The sequence below is a fragment of the Acinonyx jubatus genome, chromosome C1, assembly GCF_027475565.1.
Source record: "Acinonyx jubatus isolate Ajub_Pintada_27869175 chromosome C1, VMU_Ajub_asm_v1.0, whole genome shotgun sequence".
Classification (NCBI taxonomy): domain Eukaryota; kingdom Metazoa; phylum Chordata; class Mammalia; order Carnivora; family Felidae; genus Acinonyx; species Acinonyx jubatus.
In genome coordinates this window covers 93,371,700-93,388,101 of record NC_069381.1, presented here as the reverse complement: position 1 = coordinate 93,388,101, position 16,402 = coordinate 93,371,700, and the positions used below count along the sequence as shown (strand labels likewise).

Here is a 16,402-nt window from a genome sequence, read left to right as displayed (position 1 = left end):
GCTGGAAACACTAGAACTAAAAATGCAGTTAATTCTCAGTTACCCAAGTAGTGAACACTACTTGCCAAATAATCACATTAGCTGTGACATAGGTCCTTTCTCTGCGAGAACCTATCCAGACTTCTCTGTCGAGAGGAGTGCTTCCAGAAGCCCCAGTGTACAGTTATCCAGGTGTTTGAAAAACCACTAATCATCTCATACCCCTTCACTGCCCCACATCTCATCATGCTCCTGCTTCTGCTATTCAGTAAAAATATGCACACGTATGTGAAAAGGGCAAGGGGGAAACTATGACTTCTTTGGATATGGTCAGAACAAAATAAAACTGGTCAGCTCCTTGTCCCGTTTCCTGATAATTTCTAGTCTAAAGTCTTATCCTTCTTCCTCTTTCTCTTCCCTTAATTCCATACCAGCATTATAACTCTCTACTATATTGGATTAGTTTATTAGTGGTAAAAATAAGTAACATGTCTAATGTGATCACTAAAGGATGTTGGCAAAAGGAGTGGCAGTATAGAACAGACTTCAAATCAAAGCCATGTAATCAAAATTAAGAACCTAGGAATAAATGTGATGGAAACAGGTCTACGATTTTACCCGATGATCTTAAAGTCCAAACTGCAATCTAGGCTTTACATTAATATAAACAGTTGTTTTAAGATCTTATCTCTAACAATTTGATAAAATTAAAATAGGCACAGTCCAAATGAATGACTTACTAACAAAAAATACACAGGGAAACTAGAAACTGAAAGGAAAATCTTTGACAGTTATTAGTTCACATGGTAAGTCTTAAACTTCTAAAGGTATGAATATCCTATATGGGCATTTAACAGGGAGCTTCCTAATTCTTAATCCACAAAAAGTGGATTATACATTAGCAGTTTATAACATTAACAGTTTTTAATTACTACGATATCTGCAAATACTTATACTTTAGAGATTTCTTGGGTAAGAATTGAACTGGATTTGCCAGACTACCAGAATACATAGCCTATTAACTTTTTTCATTTAACTAGAAAAGAACAAGTCAGAAGTTATGTATTTACATAGTTTTAGCTAATGTAAGTGTGAAAAAGTGAATTGAAAAATGTACTAAATACTCCACGTGCTATAATTATAAATAGTAAGTACACTGAAAATAGCATCTGTAAAATTAATAGGCTCATAGAAGGAACCTTAGATACCATCAAATCCAAAACTCTGACTTACAAATTAGGAAATGAAAGTTCTGGGCCTTGCTCAAGCTGATACACAGACAATAGTCTGGAGGTAACACTTGAGGCAAGATATACTGATCTAGTTCAATTTATTATAATTTCTTTCTTTTTTTGACTTGTGAAAAGTTTTGTTATTGTTTTTTTTTTTTCTGAAATGATAATTTAAGAGTTCTACCTTTCACAGTGTGGAGGATTTCTTTAAGGCCAGTATTTTGCATAAATAGTTTTATTAGAGATTGTCTAGAATTTCTAAGCATTTGATTTATAAAAAATGATTCTACATATACATCTACAAATTATATATTTTAAAATATCTAGATATACACGGTTTAAGCCTTAAGAGAGGAAATGTGAACTCTTCCATTTAGTATAACCCATAAACATTTTAAAGTATATTTTACAAATGTTTACAAATGAACTTCGATTCATAATTCTTATCTTCTTCGGCCGACCCAATTCTTCTGTGAAGTTCTAGCCTCTGAGCCCACTTCCCTCCCCAGTCTTTCAAATTCAAGTTAGTAAAAATCCTAACAGGCTAAGTTGGGTCTAGAAGGGTCCCAGTGAGCAGTACTCATCTCTATCAGACCTCTACTTGCTTGGTCCAGAAACACTGTCAGAACAGGGGTCTGTCTAGATGTGACAGGTACTAATATTCTCTGTACAAGGCAGCTTTCAGCTGTGATTAGAGCAAAATGCTGGAAGATTTAGTCATAATATCAGAGATGATGTATCCAAAACACATTGACTTTCTCATAATATCTGACTTTGAATGGAAATTACTTAGTTAAAAATGAATTAACTATGGTGCCTATTTTTGGTCAAGATATGAGCAAATTTAATAGCCACTAAAATTAGTGACACTAGGCGATTAAGAAAAACAAATCAATATCTCTTATTTGACAAATATGCTATATGGTTATTAAACACACAACAACCTAAATTGATTGTATATAAAAAAGAAATCCTCATGATTTTTTTTTCATTTGTGCATAACCACCAAAATAAAACAATTAAAATAAAAATATTTTAAAACAAAATTCCTAAGGTGCCTAAGGGCCGCTTTCATGTTTCTCCAAAAAGGAGTAAGAAAAGTAAGGGATTTAAAAAAATTTCTTTAGTCAGGGATGCCTGGGTGACTCAGTAGGCTAAGCGTTGACTTTGGCTCAGGTCATGATCTCATGGTTCCTAAGTTCAAGCCCTGCATCAGGCTCTGTGCTGACAGCTCAGAGCCTGGAGCCTACTTGAGAATCTGTGTCTCCCTCTCTATCTGCCCCTCTCTCTCCCCTCAAGCTCTGTCGGTCTCTCTTTCAAAAAAATAAAGAGTAAAAAAAAGTCTTTTTAGTCAAATTACACTTGAAAGGTTATCTTATTCTTTTCTAATTAAACAAAATTTAGACTTTCTCCTCCACACATATAAACTTTACTTCAATATTCAACCTATTATACATCAGCCTATTCTACCTGCTCTTGAAAAGAATGTGAAATCTTAAATGGCATTTTTAAAACTTCTTTAGGAATATGTCTATTATTCCATATGCCCCCATTACATTGGAAAAATATCTCCTTAAATGTGAGTACTCGCAGCACATTTCTTTGAATGTTGAGATCTGCTTTTACTTAAAAAAAAAAAAAAAAAATAGGGTTGCCTTAATATGAATGCAGGATTTCAGAAAAGTGTATTTAATTTTCCAAATCAAAACCAATCCCTTGTAATACTAATATGTAATTTAAATTGAGATATTAAATTTAAACTGGCTCCAATATTTGTGTATCTAGTTTCACACCATTACAAAGAAGCACTATAGTCTCAGTGGGACAGTGTCTTCCCACCTAGTCCCTCTGCCTGTTACCCTAAACATTGTTCCTGCATTTTCATCAGTCTAGCTCTGTAGATCCATCTCTCTCTTTTCTCCCCCAAATATCTTCAATCTCTTCTCTAGCCAATTTCTTCTGTGTAAATTCAAAACCCTCCTTCCTTTGCACACCGATGTTCTTACTTCTCACAGATGCCTTGCTTCTTCCCATCGCAGCCACACATTCTGTACATCACCTGTACCACATGCTTATTTAGTCCCTTCACTTCCCATCCCCTACAATCTGGCTTCTACCCTTCCACTATAGAAAACTACTCCGGATGGCCTCAGATCGCCAAATTTAGTGTACAATTTTCTGTCCTCATTTTGAGTCTTGGCAGCATTCAGCGTTGTTCTCTTTTGAAATCTCTGGCTTTTCGTTCTGGTATGCCTCCTTCTCTGGCTGTTCAATACTTTTCATAGGCTTCTTTCTAAGCTTGCTTTCTAAGTTTTCTAAGCTATTTTCATTCTATCTGGATGCCTAAAATCCCTCACATACATGTGCTCATAGACCTCGCCCTTTCACATAGGTTCTTCTGCGTGTAGGGCCTTTCTCTACCCCCCATCCAGCCACCTAAGGAGGGGAACTGGGAGTTACTCCAGTCTCTGCTCGCTCATTCATTCCCCACGTGCAGATAGAGATTAGGTCCTACAGTTTCTACCTCTTCAGCCTCTCTCCAGACTATGACTCTCTCTCTGGTAGCACTGTCATCACACTCGTTCAGGTGTGAGCATTCCTCATGTTAATTATGTTGGTGACTCCGACAGGACCTCCTTACCTCTGTACTAGCCCATGCCAATTCACCCTCCGAATGCTGCCAGGCTGCTCTTTCCAATTGTCCTTTTGTCATTTTCCTGGTTTCGGTTTTGCAAAGGCTCCCCACAGATTCAGGAAAAAAGCTCATATTTCTTGGCAGGACATAGAAATCCCCTGATTTTCTGGATCTTCTCCAGCCTTGTCTCCTGCCACTCCCCTACAGGCATCTTTGGTCTAACAATATGGAACTGCTCACAGTCCTCTAAGTGCATATTTTATCAAAGGAATACCCCACAAGGGACATTCTAAGACTGGCAAAGTGAGAGCTGTGCTAACAAATCGCTCCTAAAAACACTGTTTACTCTTCCCCTACTTCCATGGTTCACTCCCTCTCCTTCCTTCAGTTCCCATACTACATGGTTGGTGCTGCTTTACTTGAAAGGGAAAGAGAATTTATTAGGGCTGATGATAAATCAACTTTCAAAATAAGGGCTTGCAAGTTAACTATGAGATAATAACCACTGAAACAAACGATGTCAAATCCAGATATTACAAGTTCTGCTATTTTTGAAAACAGTCACGTCACTAAAAATTAAAACTGAATTAGGGCAAACCAAGTGATCTTGGAAGTCCATTATATTTTGTGGTTTTACCAATGCAGAGTAATACTATGAAAACTTGAGATATAGGCTATAAAAACAATTTGAAAAAAACATCTGCACACAGTATTTTCAATTACTTTTTTTTTTTTGTACCAGAAATCTACAATATTTCCTGAGCACTGATCATTTTTAAACTGATGAACGCACAAGCATACGAGTTTCAATTGGACAGGCATGTCTACTATTGTCACCTTAAGATGGGCCTTAAACATGTCTTCTAACCCCTTTATTATAAAATGCTTCCAGGACATGTCTTTTAGTTAACATCCAAAATAATAATTGTTGTTACTGTCATAAGTTAAGAACATCTTAAGTTCTGTTTAAATAAGTTTAGCAAAAACAATTTGAACTGAATTTGTAAGGAACAGGTGGATTTCTGTGCATTTGGCTCTTACAAGAGCTAGAAAACTAAGTTTATTAGGGATCTAAAATTTAAATATCCATTAATGATTCATCTTAAAGGGACTAGGTTAAGATGTTCTCCTATCGTTTGCAATCAGAGATTTTATTTGGATATTTCATGAAGTATTCAGAGTCTTTTCTCAAGTTCTTTCTCTTTTACTTCGACACCATGAAAAAAATAAGACTAACTCGAGCCGTGTAAATCGGATCTGTGGCAATTAAACACCAGTTGGTGAATTTCACCCTTTACCTTGTTCCAAGATGAGTTTACTCATTAATATTTATGAAAAAGTACTGATCAACAGGTAGGAACTATACGTTTTGGAGTCTGAAAGGAGTTTGTATTTCACTTTTTAAATTCTTGGGCATTTGTTGGTGGTAGTAACCTATATGGTGTGTTTATGTCAACTGAATTATTAAGAGCTTAGATTTTTATAGACCCACAAATAATATGAAAAGAATAAAATCTAATTAAGCTATGATACTGAGAGATGAGAGTTGCTCTCTGTTCTCATAAACTATCTAATCTTTCCTGAAAATGCATTTTCGTATGTCAAAATAAAACATGGAGTTAAGGTAAATACAGGAAAAATACAGTGCATTTATCTGAGGGAAAGACAAGTGGGTATGAGTGAGGAGGGGCCACTGCTTTTCATATTATTTTAAAAATATTGGTTGGGAGGTCCTAATATTTCCTTCTAAACAGTGTGATGGACGGACAGAGACCATTAGGCAGCTACAATAATGAGAGTTTTAAACTTCTATTTGCTAAACTAATTTAGTGCTTTGATCAATTCCTAATACTGAGATATGTAAAAGCAACATTCTCCATATCTGAAAGAGAAAACAAAAAATCACTGTTAAGTGTTACTTACATTCCAAATCGCAATGTTCCAGAAACATATGTTTGCCAGTGTGCACAATAGAACATGAATGTTCCAGCAAAACAACAAAAAAACATCCAATCAGGGTTTGTCCCCAGCTGCACTGCAATACAAGTTCCAAGAACCACAAAAACTGCAAAAGAAAGATCACGATAATAACTGAACAATCTCAATAACCAACATTAACTGAGCTGGAAATGCTTTTAGATGAAGCAAAAAAAAAAAAAAAAAAAAAAGAAGACGTGCTATGAATGTACAATCTTGTCTCAGGTACCTATGGTTCCAGGAAAGCAGGATATAATCTTTTACATTATCTTTCACCCCATAATTTCACTTCCATTTTTCACTATACCACTCAGTGGAACCAAAGGTCTTGAAAGCAACTAAAATACTTGAGCATTTTTTGGAGTATCCTCCCAGTTTAGTGATAGTGATGAACAGTAAAAAATTACAGGACAGAGTAAAAAGAAAGACTTCCCCTGTGCCTCAGTTACCTCATTTGTAACATGATAATAAAAACCAGACAAAATAAATCAATATTGTAAAGGATTTCAAACAGTGCCTGAAACATATTAGACATTGCATTAAGTGATTATTGGCGGAGGAAGAAACACTAAAGACCTACATAATTCACAAAAGGACCAATTGTTTTTTACATCCATAGCTATCTTTTCATATGTAGCAGATATAATTATGGGTGACTTATACAGAAAAACATGTCCTATAAAAGTTTGGAACTCAAAGTACACCACAAAAAAGATCACCACTTAAAAGAAAAAATAGGGGGGTGCCTGGGTGGCTCAATTGGTTGAGTGTCCTACTCTCATTTTTGGCTCAGGTCATGATCTCTGTTACGAGATTGAGCCCCACATGGGGCTTCATGCTGAGTGTAGAGCCTGCTTGTGATTCTCTTTGCCTCTCTCTCTGCCCCTTCCCCTGTGGTACACACGCACGCAAGCTCTCCCTCAAAATAAATAAATAAACAGGTAAAAAAAAATAGGATACACTTGATTAAATTAAGTGCCCGTTAAGCCTTTGTATTCAGTAGAAGTCTTGAGTGTTTCTTGAGTCCTTTGAATTATGAGTGCTTAGCTATTCATTCTCCTCTACTTAGGAAGCTGTTGTCAGGACACGCTGAAACAATGACTTTCACAGGAACCTACATCTGCATATCTGAGTTCAGGAGGTAAAGCTACCATGGGTTTTTGTTTCTTTAAAAAATATTTTAAATGCTAAGCCAAATGACAAGAAACCAACAGAAAAAACTAAGTAAAAATATGTGTTGTGAGGGCATGGGGTGTTCCTACCAGGAAGACTAGTTAGAAACTGTCATTTAGTTTCTAAATCTCTTTTTTCCCTCCAAATACTAAAATAGTATTCTTAAAACAGTACAAGATGTATTGCCTATAACCTAATATATAACTCATCTATTGCCAGCACTTTAGTAAATATTTTTCTTTCCAGTCTTTAAAAAAAATTTTTTTTTAAATATTTGAGAGAGAGCAAGTCTATTATGAGTGAGGGAGGAACAGACAGAGGCAGGGAGGGAGAGAGGGAGGGGGATAGAGGGAGAGGGAGAGGGAGAGGGAGAGGGAGAGGGAGAGGGAAAGGGAGAGGGAGAGGGAGAGGGAGAGGGAGAGAGAGAGGGAGAGGGAGAGAGAGAGAGAGAGAGAGAGAGAGAATGAATCCCAAGTGCTGACAGAGTGGAGGCTGATACCGGGCTCAATCCCATGAACCACACGGTCATGATCTGAGCCGAAATCAAGAGTCAGATGCTTAACCGACTGAGGCACCCAGGCACCACTCTTTCCAATCTTTTTATCCAAGTCCATTCATTGCCAGTTATACTGCAAGTCTACAACATAATTTTAAATGTCTACAGAATATCCACATAAATATAAAGACCACAGATTTCCTGGTCTCCCACTATTGTACTCTTGTCTACAATTTATGAGATTTTTGATGATAATTATGCCCTAAGATTTTAAATATCACAGGTGCCAAAAGAATAATATTTAGGCTAAAAGTAATTTAAGTAGAAATTAACTTAATTTCTAAATCTCCCAATACAGCCAATAATGAACAAATATTAATCATATTTATAGTCTTTTGAAAACATTTAAATTTGATATAAATCACTTATTCTGATACCATAACACCATAAACCTTTTATTCTAACATTGTTTATCATATTAATTTTATCACTATTAATCATTAACACTAAAAAATCAACAATACCTGTTGATAGTGAATCACAACCATGATCAAAAAGTTCTCCCAAAGGAGAACTACTATTGGTTCTTCTTGCCTGTTTCCCATCTATAGCGTCCAAAGACTGGTAAATGAAAAGGCCACATGCACACGCAATATATGCCCACAGAGGTGCCTGTGAAACAAAAGACACAAGAATTACTAAGACATATTCATTACTATGTTTCACTGATAACGGTTTACTTGCAGATAGTTTGTCTTCATTCTCCAGAGAAGTGCAACTAGTTGGAAGCTAAGGAAGAGAATGCAAGGGTTACATAATGAAAAACTTTCTGAAACAATCAGAATTGTAACAGAATCACATTCTTTGCTTTGGAGGGCTGCTCACCGCAGATGCTGGATAACTGCTTTGTAAGGTTATCTAAGAGATTACAGTAGGTAACGTCCATAAGATTCGTCCAAACATTTAGTTAGAATAACTAACATTTAGATGCTGAGTCAATTAATGAATAATCTAGTACAGTTTCTCCCAAATTGGATTTCGAGGATGTTTATAGGTATTGCATGAAGAAAATGAATTCCATGCTTAACACATGTGGGAAACACTGAGTTAAACAATGTTAAACATTTCTTTACTGCAGGACTCCTTCCAGCCCTTAATGTTGCTAATGCACACTGTGAATGTTCGAGAAGGGAGACGCAACATACTGCCATTTTCTAAACTCTTTTGAGCACGTAACCTATTTTTCAACACACCTCATCAGTGTTCAGTGGAACAACAGTAGGGAAATGATGATCTAGCACACGGAGTGCTTAGAACATTAGTTTTCAAATATTTATGGTCACATTTTCAAGGAATAATTTCTCTTTTCCCAGGCAGAACCTGAACCACTAATACTGAATTTAAATGCTATGTGTTAAAAAAGGAGAGCTTCTATTTGGTGTGTTCTCTTTAAGAAAGTAGAAGAGTGTTTTATATCACTTTTCACTATTTTCCCATGCCATGAAAAAATTTCTATGATCACAAGGTACTTTCTCAGATATTGGTTATCAAGTTAAACTGAGTATTAAGTGCTCAGAGCAGCAAATTAAAACTATGCAGAGCTGCAAATAATACTCATATTCTTCACCGCAAAGAGGCTGCTCTCAGACATCTATTTAGTTACCAATATTAAAGGTAAGGATCTTTTCTTAAACATTTTCTTAGAGTCTCATATTTTAGAACACTGAAGCTATCAAAAGGACTAGAGTGTAAGCCTCCCCTAGGACAGAGTTACAAACCCTGAAAGCAATCACTGTGGTTACATAACCATACTTGATGTGCAAGTTCACTGAGTTTGGTTAACCTCGTGTGACTAAGAAGCCCCACCTAGACTTTGAAGCTACTGCTTTTTGCCCCTACAGGAATCCAGTAACTCTAGAGCTGCACTGTCCTACATAGTAGCCATTAGCCATGTGTGGCTATTTTAGTTTAGATTCATTGCAATTAAATAAAACTAAAAACTCAGTTCCCCAGCTACACTAGGCACATTTCAAGTGCTCAACAGCCAGACGTGGCTATGGTTACCATCCTGGACTACGCATTTAGTAAGTCAGATCAAAAGAATTTCATTTAGCAATATAAAACAAAAACAAATGAATATTAAAACTAAAAACTCTTATGGTCATATTTCAAAAAGTTTTAATTAAACCTGATAGAGCTCTTATTGGTAACAACAGACAGCTCAGTTCGTTCTAGTTTTCCTGTGTATGAAATAGCTAATACCAATTTCCTTGATCTGTCTTAGGCTGCAAGGGTAACTCAAGCACATGTAACATATATCAAGCTGCAAGATAAATTCCAAATTAACTTACGATAGTAAAATCAAAGCTACCAGCTAAGGAGATTTAAGTACATAGTATCAGAAATAAATCACAAGTATATTTTGGTATACATATAAAAAGGGATGGGGCACCTGGGGGTCTCAGTCGGTTAAACATCTGGCTCTTGATTTCGGCTCGGGTCATGGTCTTGGGGTTGCTGGGTTTGAGTGCGGTGTCGGACTCCACACTGACAGCTTGGAGCCTGCTTGGGATTCTCTCTCTTTCTCTCTCTCTGCTTCTTGTGTGCACGCATTTGCAAGCTCTCTAAATAAATAGATGAGCTTTTTTCTTTTCTTTTTTTTAAAGGGTTAAGCCTATAGTTCTACCTTAGTAATTTGAAAAATAAGGACTGATTTTCCTTTCCCATCTACTGGAAAGTTTTTTTTCTAACAAAAACGGCAAACTCTGCTGAAACTATTACAATAGTGACATTCTTTTCTATTAGAAAGACTAGTATCTGAAACTCTAATGTATTAAAAGAAGTCAGTAAAATAAATATATGGAAAGTTCACAATATCTGGAGACACGAAATTTAATGCTCACCCACTGGAATAAGGCCCAAAGGAATTAGAATCATAATGAATGAGAATGTCCCTGGGTAATAAGTTTATGGAACTCTCTGACTCCAAAACAGTGATAAAGAAAAAAATATCCATGCTTTCTATATAGAAGTATTTTATTAGAAGAAATCAGGAATGGGAGGGAAATTGTGGGGAAGAACATATTACATACTTAATCTTTTTGACCAATGAAATAATAATTACTTATGGAGCATTATATGTTATGTACTATAAATGCATAATCTTACTTCTTTCAGTACCACAAAATAAAATTTCAAAGAATAAACTGTGACTTACAGAATTTATGTAATTTACTGAAGATCACAGAGATAATAAGAGCATATCATGGAAGACAGCCATGACCTATTTTAATGCACTGTGATCTAAAGCTTAACAAGGATTTCTACTGTGCAGCTATAAATGTATCCATGCCTAGCCTTTGTGGGCCACTACCTTCCCTTGCAGAGCACCAAACAAACAGCAGCTCAGTCATGTTCTACCTTCATTCCTCCTAGTAGCCATTCTGAAAAGTTCTATTTGATTCAACTAGTTCTCATTCTGGAAGTTTCCTCAAAGATTTAAACTAATTCTAAGATTATTCCAATAATTCCAAATCACTTAAGCACAGAGGCTGAGGAAAAGTATTATAGGGAACATGGTACCTGGTACACTCTGGGGTGTTCAATAAATATTAGTAGCTGAGCTCTACCTTTAAACTTGCTCTCATTCCCTGACCCCTATTGTGGAACTAGCTTAGGATTGTTGGAGGGCTTCCATTAGAATTAACACACACCCCTGTTGTTCTGTTGTAACTCTAAGGATGTGTGAGACCTGAACCAAGTTCCTCTGGAAGTGGCTATCAGGTCCTCAAATAAGTCACAGGTAAAATAGTTCAAAGGACATGTGATAAAGAATCCCAGGACACATTTAAACAATCATAGTGGTTTTTAAGTTTCCTGATTGATATGAAGCAAGATAGTTAAGGAAATGATAGAAAATCAGAAATATATTCATACAATCTGTTTGGAACTGTATTTGTACAGGAGAAGAGGAATTAAATAAAAGTATTCAAGGGTGATTAAGAAATGAACTGGAAGAAGGAAAAAAATGTGTTTTGTAAGTAACTGTGACATTCAGTAGCCATTTACTTTAAGAGAGGTATGTAGGGGCACCTGGGTGGCTCAGTCGGTTAAGCATCTAACTTTGGCTCAGGTCATGATCTCACAGTTCATGAGTTTGAGCCCTGTGTTGGGCTCTGTGCTGACAGCTCAGAGCCTGGAGCTTGCTTCGGATTCTGGTTCTCCCTCTCTCTCTGCCCCTCCCCTGCTCACAGTCTGTCTCTCTCTCTCTGAAAAATAGGTAAATATTAAAAAAAAAAGAGAGAGAAACAAATGAATTGATAAAAAAAGAAAGGGACAAGGGGTTGGATGGTGACAATTTTATCACAAAGAACGAATAATCTGAAAAGACTACTTAAAAATGATTACTTCAAGCTTAAAAGAAGAGAAGGAATCCTTGTGACCACTATGATTTCATATGGTTCAGAGTCACGTTTGACACCTTTCGTTGAGAATCACCTTGTATCTTCTTGGTGTGACTGATCATTCGGAGGGGCACAACAAATGTTGTGCCATCTACTTAACTACTTTAGTTCCCTTTTTATCAAGGAAGTTTCAAAACCAAAGAGATAAACATCAATTTACCTATTCTGATGAAGAGCTCTAGTTTCAGTTTTGGTTTTAAGTAACGGGTACAGAGGGTAAAAAGCGGGACCAGCAGTAGAGAGACTTGTACTGAAGGGCCCAAGCAGAGAGTCCTTGTCAGCAATAACTGCTTCTCTTCTTCAAGGCAGCCATTGCAGGGTACAGGACAGAACAGAACTTCTTTCGCCTTGTTAGAATAATAGAGATATATCTGAGGTCTATCTGTCACATGTATTTATAGGAAGAGAAAAGGGATATTCAAACAATTCTCACTGGAATGGAGACGAAACCACTTTTTAATTTTTTTTTTAATGTTTATTTATTTTTGAGAGAGAGAGAAAGAGAGAGAGAGAGAGAAACAGAGTTGTGAGTGGAGGAGGGGCAGAGAGAGAGAGAGAGAGAGAGAGGGAGACACAGAATCCAAAGCAGGTTCCAGGCTTTGAGCTGTCAGCATAGAGCCCGATGCAGGGCTCAAACTCATGAACCATGAGATCATGACCCGAGCCGAAGTCGGACGCTTAACAGACTGAGCCCCCGGGCACCCCGAGAGGAAACCACTTTTGATAAGACTGATTTACAGCTGTGCCATCTCACTATCAGAGCCTTTTTTCTCTGATCATTTTCAACTTTGCTAGGATTTCATTCAGCGATTAAAAAATTAAAAAAAAAAAAAACAACCAGCCATTAAAAAAACTTTTTTGTATTGAGATTTACTGATTTTAAAAGGATTACCTTACATGTTAATCTCTGATGACATTAATATACCTACCAGAATCAGACTCCACCCTTTGCTTCTGGTTTTCATAAGCGGAGTATACAAAATAGACTGTAGTTATAAGCTTTATTAATAGTATGTGTGATACAATCTTTTAGAACAGTTGATAAATAATTGTCAAATCATCTTATCTTTAGCATAAATGACCTAAAATCCCAATTACATTGTTTTGGGTATATAACAAATGCTCAAATCTGTTAAGAAATTCACCTTACCTGCTCTGTGGCTGTGGGACAGTAGAAGACTAATAAAACAGTTGTACAGATGTTTATTGACAATCCGATGATGGTGATGAGATTTGGGGCAATCCAGGAGGGAACTCTTCCAACTAGCCATTCCCAATAGCCCTGCATCAAGGGCTCAAGCAGGGACCGTCCAGCACTCTGATATCTGTGTTCCTCTAGCCGCTTTAGTTGATGTCTTGACAATGGTGGCGTAGGTAACTGAAACAATTTATTTAATACACACCCTGGAGTACTCATATGCCCGAAGCCCATAGGGGACTCCGGGTGAGAATCTCCGCATCGTTTCCTTGTTGATCGATGCCCACTCATGGATCTTGGCTGTCTTTTATTTGAAGAGAATAATTTCTTTTGTTTCACAGCTTTTTGTGGCTGATCTTTACCTGAAAAAAGAGAAAAAGATGTATCTATCAGCCACTATTTATGTCAATGTCAGTAAAGTTTAAACTGGTAACAGACTAATGCATATCAAACAGGGATCAGAACACCAGGGACCTGTTTTTAGTTCTAATTCTTACTAAATGTGTGAGCCAAAAGAAGTCATATAACTTCACTCTCAGGTGAAAAATATTAAGGGAATTAATAGTAATATAGCTCCCGAAACCTTATAGTTTGTCTGACTGAATTCAAAGCTCTCACTTTTTTTTTTCCTCACTCTGATTTCAGTAATATAATGGAATAAATCTTAGATATGATCTAGTCATTTCACATGTATGGACACTGAGGTCCAAAGGCATACCCAAAGATAGCTAGCAAATTAGTATTAATATCAGAGGAATGACTTGAATAAAATGGGTTTTAAATCAGATTATTTATTTAATGCTAATAGCTAACATTGAGCACTTACTGTGTACTAATGCTTCAAGCACGTTTCACATATTAACTCATTTAATCCTCACAATAACTCTAGGTCAGGATTATTAATTACCCCCATTTTTACAGAAAATGAAACTAAGGCACAGGGGCTAATTAACTTGTCCAAGCTCATAGAGCTGGTAAGTGAGGTTCACACAAACACAGGGCTTCTGTCTAAGCTAAACTGAAAGATAAAAAAACTTATTAGTGGAATGGGATATCGAGAGTATTTTAGGCAGGGGTGAAGAGCAGTAACAAACCTAACTTTAAGAGGACAGAATACATGTATTAGCAGAGTGACCTGATGAACTGAGGTAGTAAGAAAAAAAGTATAAGTGTATTAAGTGATGACTGTTCATAAAGGACCTTAAGTTTAATCCCAAAAGTACTTGCACTTGACTTAGAAAAGATTAAAGATAACATAATTATTGTAAATCACTAAGCAACATAAGAAAATGACAAGAATATATTCAAGACTAAAGGGGAGTCATGTATATATGTGTGTATATGCGTATGTATGTGTATATACATACATATATGCATATATATATACATATATGTATATTTATCAGAACACAGAGAGTGAGAACACTCAAAAGTTACTATGGTGACCTCAAACATTTGACGAGGGTAGTAAAAATGGAAGTGTGAAAGTCGAATCTGTATGTAACTTCTATTTAGAAGGAAGAATCCTGGGAAGGCACTTAGGAATTAGATATGAAGGCTGGAGGAACAGAAGAAAACATGAATCAACAGTCAGAGACTAGTGGTACTACTGTCAAAAAGGGAAGTGAGGAAAGTAAACCAGTTATTGTGGCTTGAAGGGTGATGGAAGGGGATTTAGGGATGGAGGTAAGAAATACACAGAAGTAACTTTTAAGCAGACATGCTTCAGACAAGATCAAATACCTGGAGTTTGAGCAAGAGATGAAAATTTCAAGTTATCAATTTAAAAGTCAAAGTCTAGTTCTTTTAGAAAGTAGAAAATTTCTCGAATGGATTAAGTGTGAAGAAAAAAGGAAAAGAGTAAGGAACTTTGAAGGAAATTCATGGTTACAAAGCAGAAGAGAGGGAAGCCATAAGAGGATTAAGGGGGGAAAAAGAAAGGAACAATTTCAATAGAACTAAAAGGGTAGTGGCAATGAACCAAGAGAGGTATACTTCAATCTTCTGGTAGAAAGCTATCCAAAATGCAATATGAAATTCCCAGAAATGTTGCACTATGGGAATAAAGAATGTGATACAGGGACTAGGACATCTCAGCAATGGACCCGGTATTAAACATGTGCAAGACTTCTTCCTCCTATTCCCATACATATCAAATTCTAAAGTTTCAATGTCACTAATGATCTATAGTGACATCCAAAATCTCAATCATGTATCTCAATAACTGGTTCAGAAAAGTTACTGTAATCATCAACTACTTTAAATAAATTTTCAAAAATCTTAAAAAGAATCGCCAGTGTTAACTAAAGTGCTCTGAAGTATAAAAATACTGAAATAATTTTTTAAACTAAGGCAAACCAAAGATAATATCTTATTATTTCAAAGAATTCTTCCATACACCCAACTGTGTCACAAAGCAATTGATTAATGCCAAACAACTGGTTTGTAATCATTTTAGAGAAAGTGACAGGCCACCAAATACTTAGCCTTATAGTAGTCATATTTTCTGTGGTCAAATGATTCATCTTCACATTTGGAAGCTATAATAAATCAGTTCTTATAGAATTCAACTTAAAATGGGAAGAAAAAGTCTAGTCAACTCAATTTACATTTTATTATTGTGGTGTTCCATTTTCCTATTGTAAACACACACACACACAAACCAAAACAAACAAACAAACAAAAAACAGGTGACATGCTGAAGGCACTAAACAACTACAAGTAACTGATCCTAATGGTTTTAAGTTTGAGCATTTGGCAGGATTATATGATACACTGATACCTCCCTTCTGAGTGTTTTCCCTCTGTGCCCTACATTTTTTTTACCTTTTATTTCTCTCTTTAAAAAAATCTACATTTTGACAAACCTTTCTAGATTTTTACATAGATCTAGCCTTTGCATAATTCATACAAGAAGAAAGGCCAAGGAGTTTTTAAACACTGCGATTTGGCAACATTGTCTCTCTGTGAAGCTATTAGCAACAAGATTGCAAATATAAATTGGATACATGTAGCCCCTGACATACAGACACCTACTTTCACTACATTCAGATAGACACAGAGGTTGTCCTAGCTGACACAAGCCCATCTCTACTCTCCCTTCATCCCATAACATCTGGGACCTAGACGCTACTGCAATTCAAACCATCTCAAGAAAAAAACAGGAGCTTTTGCATTTCAGCTCATGAAAAGCAAGCATATCTCAAGGGAGTGCAACAGGGTAGGTGACTGTAACAGGAAGATCGAACT

General features: G+C 36.3%; 1 protein-coding gene across 4 annotated transcripts in view; it reads right to left on the bottom strand.

Moving 5' to 3' along the window:
• The window catches only part of CEPT1 (choline/ethanolamine phosphotransferase 1), a 36,598-nt gene that overhangs the window by 16,640 nt on the left and 3,556 nt on the right, over positions 1-16,402 (bottom strand). For all 4 annotated transcript variants that reach the window (XM_053214593.1, XM_053214592.1, XM_027058366.2 and 1 more), the window contains exons 2-4: positions 13,106-13,515; positions 8,017-8,164; positions 5,770-5,911 (exon numbers count right to left, since the gene is read on the bottom strand). In XM_053214593.1, coding sequence (XP_053070568.1) covers positions 5,770-5,911; positions 8,017-8,164; positions 13,106-13,444 — 629 coding nt within the window. In that variant the 5' untranslated portion in view covers positions 13,445-13,515. The remainder of the gene's footprint in view (positions 1-5,769; positions 5,912-8,016; positions 8,165-13,105; positions 13,516-16,402) is intronic.